This window comes from Carassius carassius, chromosome 10, assembly GCF_963082965.1.
Source record: "Carassius carassius chromosome 10, fCarCar2.1, whole genome shotgun sequence".
NCBI classification, from domain to species: domain Eukaryota; kingdom Metazoa; phylum Chordata; class Actinopteri; order Cypriniformes; family Cyprinidae; genus Carassius; species Carassius carassius.
The window spans coordinates 12881718-12889895 of record NC_081764.1 but is presented as its reverse complement, the minus strand read 5'-3'; the positions used below and the strand labels follow the sequence as shown (position 1 = coordinate 12889895).

The 8178-nt window shown below is 38.4% G+C and overlaps 1 protein-coding gene across 2 annotated transcripts; it reads right to left on the bottom strand.

The window, feature by feature from the left end:
• Positions 1 to 1881: 1881 nt before the first annotated feature.
• LOC132151813 (mesoderm induction early response protein 1-like) lies at positions 1882 to 7824 on the bottom strand. Of its 2 annotated transcripts, none has more exons than XM_059560194.1 (13): positions 7771 to 7824; positions 7294 to 7321; positions 6928 to 7079; positions 6649 to 6789; positions 6444 to 6561; positions 5283 to 5338; positions 5123 to 5195; positions 4863 to 5014; positions 4686 to 4767; positions 4141 to 4235; positions 3873 to 4000; positions 3612 to 3742; positions 1882 to 2246 (listed from the first exon to the last, which is right to left on the bottom strand). In XM_059560194.1, exons 1-13 carry the CDS (start codon positions 7777 to 7779, stop codon positions 2023 to 2025), a joined length of 1389 nt encoding a protein of 462 aa, XP_059416177.1. In that variant the 5' UTR covers positions 7780 to 7824; the 3' UTR covers positions 1882 to 2022. The 2 variants fall into 2 exon arrangements, with proteins under 2 accessions (XP_059416177.1, XP_059416178.1); XM_059560195.1 differs by having other exon boundaries at positions 3873 to 3919.
• Between the last annotated feature and the right edge of the window lie 354 nt (positions 7825 to 8178).

Sequence of the window (8178 nt, the reverse complement as noted above, 5' to 3'; positions counted from 1 at the left end):
GCTTCTGTTAAAAGTCAATGGGCTCAGGGGAGGCAAGCCTCCTGTAACTTTACCTGCAGGTGTTGCTGTTGGACAGTGTTACTTCAGAAAACGAGTGATGTGTACACTTTTTTAATGTTATACTTTGAAATATGGACTTTGTTTTATTTTTGTACTATGAATGTTTTGTTTTCTTCTATGTTTTGAGGAGACGAGTACTGCCTCCCTTGCCTCCCTGTTTATGTAAATACAATAAATATATAAGTCAGTATACTTTATCCATACTGCTCCACCATGTAGGGCTTTGTTTTGTTTGTTTTTCATTCTCTCATATTGTCTCAAAATGCACTATTCATCTTCACATCTGTGTCGTGTGTTGGCTCTCCAGTTGTATTTTATTCTATTGTGAACTACACTCTTCCAGTGTGAATGGAGAAAGCAGCTGAGGGGTCTCCAGTGTCCCCCAAAGAGTGACGACCAGATACAGTACGTCTGTAGAACAAAGCTGCAATGCTTTTGTGAAGCCAAACGGTAAACTTTGCGTTTAGTATTCCAGGGACATTTCAGCAGCTCATGCGCACTCATGTTCTGCCTCTGTTCCACTCTGTATATACAAACTGAAACTTCGGTCCTAAGATGCACAACTTGATATGTGGCATTAGTTTTCTCCTGTGGCTCTCAGAAAAAGAAAAAAAAACTAATATTAAAAAGCAGAAAATAAATTCTCTACTTATTTTAGACAAACAAGTATTGTAATAACCACGTTGTAGTAAAGCTGGTGCAATTAGTCAAAAAGTGTTCATAGTTTGGGGACCTCATGAGGTGAGTGAATTACCATTTAAATTTTTTGTTTATTTTTCATATTTACTGTCTTTGGATGGCAATGCTAAGATTGCATTGTATGTGGTCCTCATAGATTACCATTTAGTCCTTCGTACATTTAAGCCCATGTTGCCCTGTTCTGTGAAATAATGTGTTTGAGATTATACAAGCAATGAATGGGTTTCTATTTGTTTCCAGCTATATTAATAGCAACACTGACACCTGCTGTTCAGGTATATGAATGGGCAACAAACAAACAAAGGCTCTTTGACCACACGAAGGTCACTTTTCTTGCTGTGAACCCAGTCAGACCTTATGAAATACAGGATGGCAGATAAAAACAAAACACAAGAAAAGGCAGATTCTTCAAAAAAAGAACAGCTTGATAGATTTATTCAGCGTACAATCCAATCCACTAAAATGTGGTAACGAGGTGACATTACAGTAATCACAAAAGACTATGGATTTGAGTAAATAATCCGAGTTTAATGAATGAGTAGTTCACTAATTGAAACTGGCATCTATTTGACACCCTGTAATGTTTCTGTACTGATTTTCCTAAGCTATGCAGACATGGATCACAACAAATTTATGGAAACTGTAGAATCCATTTTACTCTACCATTTTTGACAGGTATAACAGAGCTCCTACAAAAATGTAAAAAAAAAAAAAAATTGCTTTCTTAGGTATGGGTTGACATTATCAGTGAGAAAATGAATAAATAGCACCCATCATTTCTGCATTGCCTTTTAAATTTAACATTACTCACTCCGGCTTAATACAAATATACTCTGTATTTTGGCCTCATGCATCACCAATATCTGATTTAAAAAAATAAATAGCTATCAAATACAAAAATAGGTCAGTTTTTCATATAAAGAGGATATAGCTTCTAAAAATGCTTTTTGTGTTAAAATACCAATATCAACCATTCACTTTGGTCAAGTAGGAAATACCCAAAATGAAAAGAATGGAATGTTGCAGTGTTGCAACCGCCTGAATTATTCAAAATGTTCCTAACACAAAAGTGTATTATTTTATCATTCTTTTAGATTTCAAATATTTACAGTATTATAGTAATAAATAGTGCTACAGAGATGACTGTCTGATATGACAGTCAATAATGAGTGTTTGAGATATGAACTGAGCTCAGTGACGGTAATGTAAGAGAACAGAAATGTTCTTCATTTGCATCCCTGAAATTCCCACACACAGCTACCTTTATGCTAAAAACAGGGTGTCAGTCCTAAGCCTTTTAGGAGGTCGTTCATCTTCCTCCTGTTTGACTGTGATCTCCATGACTTGTGTGCTCAGGCTGCTGGCTTCATGGTTAGAGCAGGGTGCTGACTTTGCTGTGGAAATATCTGGACACTTGGCAGAACCGTTTGCCTGAGATTTCTCATCTGTGACACAAAGAAGCGGCTCAGAGGAATGGCTCCCTACACCTGTAAAATCAACAAGATTACATTTGATATTTAATGTTGTTAAAAACACATAATACATTTAATATGAGATCTTATAGGGGTTAACTCCACAAAGTGTCACTTAATGAAGAAAAAAAAAAAAATCACTGTCTAAAAGGATTATTAGGAACACCATACTAATAGTGTTTGACCCCCTTTCGCCTTCAAAACTGCCTTAATTCTACATGGCATTGATTCAACAAGGTGCTGAAAGCATTCTTTAGAAATTTTGGCCCATATTGATAGGATAGCATCTTGCAGTTGATGGGAGATTTGTGGGATGCACATCCAGGGCACGAAGCTCCCGTTCCACCACATCCCAAAGATGCTCCATTGGGTTGAGATCTGGTGACTGTGGGGGCCATTTTAGTACAGTGAACTCATTGTCATGTTCAAGAAACCAATTTGAAATGATTCGAGCTTTGTGACATGGTGCATTATCCTGCTGGAAGTAGCCATCAGAGGATGGGTACATGGTGGTCATAAAGGGATGGACATGGTCAGAAACAATGCTCAGGTAGGCCATGGCATTTAAACGATGCCCAATTGGCACTAAGGGGCCTAAAGTGTGTCAAGAAAACATCCCCCACACCATTACACCACCAGCACCAGCCTGCACAGTGGTAACAAGGCATGATGGATCCATGTTCTCATTCTGTTTTCGCCAAATTCTGACTCTACCATCTGAATGTCTCAACAGAAATCGAGCCTCATCAGACCAGGCAACATTTTCCCAGTCTTCAACTGTCCAATTTTGGTAAGCTCGTGCAAATTGTAGCCTCTTTTTCCTATTTGTAGTGGAGATGAGTGGTACCCGGTGGGGTCTTCTGCTGTTGTAGCCCATCCGCCTCAAGGTTGTGCGTGTTGTGGCTTCACAAATGCTTTGCTGCATACCTCTGTTGTAACGAGTGGTTATTTCAGTCAAAGTTGCTCCTCTATCAGCTTGAATCAGTCAGACCATTCTCCTCTGACCTCTAGCATCAACAAGGCATTTTCGCCAACAGGACTGCTGCATACTGGATGTTTTTCCCTTTTTACACCATTCTTGGTAAACCCTAGAAATGGTTGTGCGTAATAATCCCAGTAATTTGAGCAGATTGTGAAATACTCAGACCAGCCCAAAAATGGCTTAAATCACCTTTCTTTCCCATTCTGACATTCAGTTTGGAGTTCAGGAGATTGTCTTGACCAGGACCACAGCCCTAAATGCATTGAAGCAACTGCCATGTGATTGGTTGATTAGATAATTGCATTAATGAGAAATTGAACAGGTGTTCCTAATAATCATTTAGGTGAGTGTATATATATATATAGTTAAAAATGTGTTTTTTATAGTCTGATGATGACCATTCTGTGCATTTGAGTCACTCTCTGGCTCTGATGGGTGTTTGCTGTTGTTGGAAGATTTGGGAAGGGAAGATGAAGATCCACTGGACTCAGAGCTCTCCCTCTCATCCAAAATACGCTCCATATAATCCCTGTAATGCCAAACAAACACCAGGCAGGATATGACCTTAAACAGCATCTGATTCTATACCCACACAGTTTAATTAGAGGACATAGACTAGTGACCTTTAATGTACCACACAGTGTTGATGAGTGACTTACAAAACTCCAGGACGAAGACTGCATTTTCTTTTTCCAAGCTTGGTTTGCTGTGCAAAGAAATCATAACGCTCAGATTTCTTCCACATGTAATAAAAGGCCACACATTCCCCTACAGATCTAGTTCTCACCTGGAAAATTGAATTAAGTAACAATTACCTAAGTGAACAATAAAAACAGCCAAGTTCACTAATTGATTACTCTAATCAAACACAGCAGTCATATACCATCCTATTAGGTTTTAAAATGGGGAATGTGATTAAACAGTAACCTTATTTGCTTGTATCGAGCTAAAATCTTTTCCGTAAGTCTTGAGTCCTTGCTCAAAACCTCGACACTCCTCTTCCGTCCAAACTGACATGTCCTCTGAGGGAGAGAGAGACTTTAGTTGATTTGACACATTGAGTGGATGTTGACTGACGTGCTGAGAGCTCCTTGGAGCATTTTACACTTCCCAAAAATGACATTCTGAAGCTGTTAATACACTTAAATATTTAGAACCTTATTGAGGCCAAAGTCATAGTTTATCATGAGAATTGGTCCCCAAACTAAAAGTGTGACCGAAAATGTAAGGAATTAAACTGAAGGGAACACAATTCATAGATATGTTCTAGAGAACACAAAATTAGTTGTATTAGCAACACTTTGATGTTTGAAAATACAACTTTTAAGCAGTCTCTATTACTTTTTTTATGTATTTGACAAAATACTTCAGTATTGTAATGCACTCAATTTGTGGATGGCTTGTGGATGAATTAAGAAACCCTGTAATATTTACTAACATCATCTTTAACACACACACAAACACTCACTCACCTTTGGTAGACTTTACATTAAATTTCAGTCTTCTTAAAGCTTCTTCTGCATTAAAGTTGCATTTAAACAATTCATAAAGAGCCTGAAATTTAAGCAAAGAAATTCCTATTACAACATGATGTCAAAAGGGAATCGTTGATATGATTTAAGTAAATTTGTCATTGGATGGTGACCTGCCTGTTCATTGTCTTTGATGTGAGATCCTTCAGGAATTGCATGGACACCAGTCTCCTCTTCGCTGCATTTAGAAGCCTCGGCTAAAAACTCAACAACCTTTTCTTCTGGAATTAACTCCGGATTCCACAAAAGCTGATCATCATTCTCGTACACTACATTTATAGGAGACAAGCAGATGAAAAACAAAAAAAGTGTACATATAACATGTGTTAAATATATACACATCACATCTAAATAAGCATATCATTCAGTTTTGTCACCTTTTTCATTGTCCTTATATTTGTTAAGGCCAGCAGGAGTCTGTGCTTGATACATTGAACCGACCATTATCTCCTAAGAATGACAGAAGAAAAAAAATCCATGTTTGAAATCTTAAAAAAAAAAGAAAGGAAGGAAAAAAAACAACAATCTAAAATCTACCTTCTTCCAATCTTCAGATGGAATATAATCATCATCTTCAGATTCTTCCTCATCCCCTATAAAACAAAAAGTCACATGGAGCCTGATCTAGTTACCCCCAATTTCCACCAGATGCGTAACGGCTGCGTTACGGCTCCGTCACGGCGGCGGAGTCAGTAGGTTTCCATTAAAGTCAATGAGTGTATTTCAACTGAATGCGTTACAGCTGCGTTCCGACTCCGGCGATCCGCAGCCCTCCGGACCAGAAACGCAGAGCTTCTATTTTTGCCGGATGCCGGAGCGCTCCGCAGCACTACAGGGCAGAGTACGCAGGACAGGAAGTCGAGTGACAAAACAGAACAGCCAGAAACAAAATAAAAGATCCGTTTAATTTTCAAAATAAAATACACCGCGCTCATATTTCCCTACACTACACCTTGAAAACGTCATAATGGGCGGAGACAGGCTTGTTGAAGTTTTAACCCTGTTGACACGATGGATGAAGAAATGAAAAGAGAAAAGAAAAGAGTTCAATCCTATACTCCTTCGGATGGAAAACTGTTCCTGGTTTGGTAGTTCTGTTTATAGAAACTACATATCGCGCGATCACACCAGAATTCGCGAGATTACATGGGGCATCGTGACGTCAGCTGTCAGTCATGACCGCAGCCATTACGCAACAAATACGGACCTGGTGGGTATTGACGGACGACGGAACACGGAGCAGTCACGCAGCGGAGCCGTTACGCATCTGGTGGAAATTGGGGGTTAGACTGAATCACTATCACCATCTGCTGGTCCTACCAGGCATGTACTACATGAAAAACAAGAAATAATTAATTAACATAAGTGTACATTTGTTACATTTGAAATTATGTAATAAATAATATAGTGTGTGATGCTGATTTGTGTACGGAAACCTGTTTTTGCCATGGTCTGCATGGGATAAAAAATAAAAAAATTGTAAAAAATATTTTAATTAAAAAGTAATCCTGACTAGCAATCCTGACATTTTTCTCAAAATTCGAATTATTACATTTCTGACTTTTTTTCCCCTATAGATTTTGAGTTTACAAAATAGTTTTTTGCTTTCACCACAATATTCAAAATTAAAGAGAGGAATCATGGAGGAAACAAGCTTTCATACATATGTAGCATGCTATATTGTTTTTCTGATCATACCTTTAAAGTAATTGGATGGCCGAGGGTAGAGGAGCTGCGCTGTCCTGTGAGAAACACTGCAGGACGGAGGCTCCTCACCAGGCGACTGCACGTCCTCATCCTCTTGATCTGAAAGCTCCTGACAGCCACAACAACGATTGGTTGATTTTACTATGCTTATGCATACAAAAACATACAGATTCATTGTTTTCATGGAGATCTTTACTTTGAGTTTACTATGGCTGCTGCAGTTAATCTCTGAAGAATCCTCCTCTTGAATGTCTCCCTCCTCCTCCTCCTCCTCTGGAGACCCACCAGTGCTGTAGCCATACAATTTCAGAAGCTCCTCAATGGGCATCTCACCCTCCTACCAAACCAGAGAGTAGTAAAGAGAGTAGTAAAGTCATGAATCAAGACAAGAACTGTGAAGTTTATTTAACGTGCCTCATGATATCATCACAAACAAATGTATTAAAATAAAAATAAAAAAACTGATGGTCCATACTCGAGTGAGGTCATCAATTTCAGCACTGAAGTTGGTCTCTCCCTCCAGCCTTTCCTCTTCTTCCAATGTTTGCTCGTCATCAAAGTCATGTACGAGCATGTCTGCTGAAGGATCAAAGTCTCTGTCCTCATGCTGGACCACTCCATGTGCTCCTATTTAACAATAATTATTATTATATTTATTATTTTTTATATTGATATAATTATCTATTCTATACACAGAGAGAGAGATACAAACTAAAAATATCTACCCACACTATATTAAATGTTCACTAATGATACTACACATTCATATAAATGTGAGCTTTGAGGCAGCCTACATTAATTTTGTTATTGCTAGTAAAATAAAAATAACTGAAATCTTTACCTTCAGAGCCTGGACCACTTAAGGAGGGCTGGGAAGAAAATAAGATATTTTAATGCCGAGAGTTTAATTATATGAACAAAAACCATAAGTAAAAACCATGATATATGACCTGAATCTGACTATGAATTATCTACAGTCAAGAGTCAAAGGTGTTAAAGCTAGTATAACCTGAATGAGAATGAATGAGACTAGAAATAACTTTGTGCGATGGGTTATGATTTATTAGGCATTGCTGGCGTTTTTTAATAAAAGCAGACTAGAAATATACTGCATTTGAGTTTGGCGCTCAGACAACAAGTTAGCTGCAAGCTGCTAACACATTCAAATTGGGCGCCCTAAGTATTCAGGGCTGAACGTTAAAAACACGTCATCGTTTAAATATTTAAAATTAGAAATGAAATGAAATTTAATTTAACTAAAAGATTACACTGACCGCTCAAGTGCATTATATGCTGCATTTTGTAATGTTTCTCTTACCTCCGCCATAGTTGTAGGTTCTGTGAAGCCAGCGATAATAAATGTGTTAAAAATGAGTTAAGAGCTGCAATAGGCCTTTTTCACGGAAGTTAGAACGCACATCCGGTTCAGCGTTTGTTGTGTAAAGTGACTTCCGGTCAAAATAACAATGGCTGAAGCTACATCGACGTGTTACTGTAGTGTCCCTTATTGTAAAAATAATAAGCAGCGGCAACCATATTTAAGTTTTCATGGTTTTCCTAGCGATAAATGTCTGAGAAAGAAGTGGATACATGCTATTAGACGAGTAGAAGGACCGAAGGCTACGATCCTTAGAGGCAGCACATTTGTGTGTAGCCGGCACTTTATCAGTGATGATTACACTGCCGCTACTGGCCGTAAGCGCCTTAGAAAAGGGGTTGTCCCGTC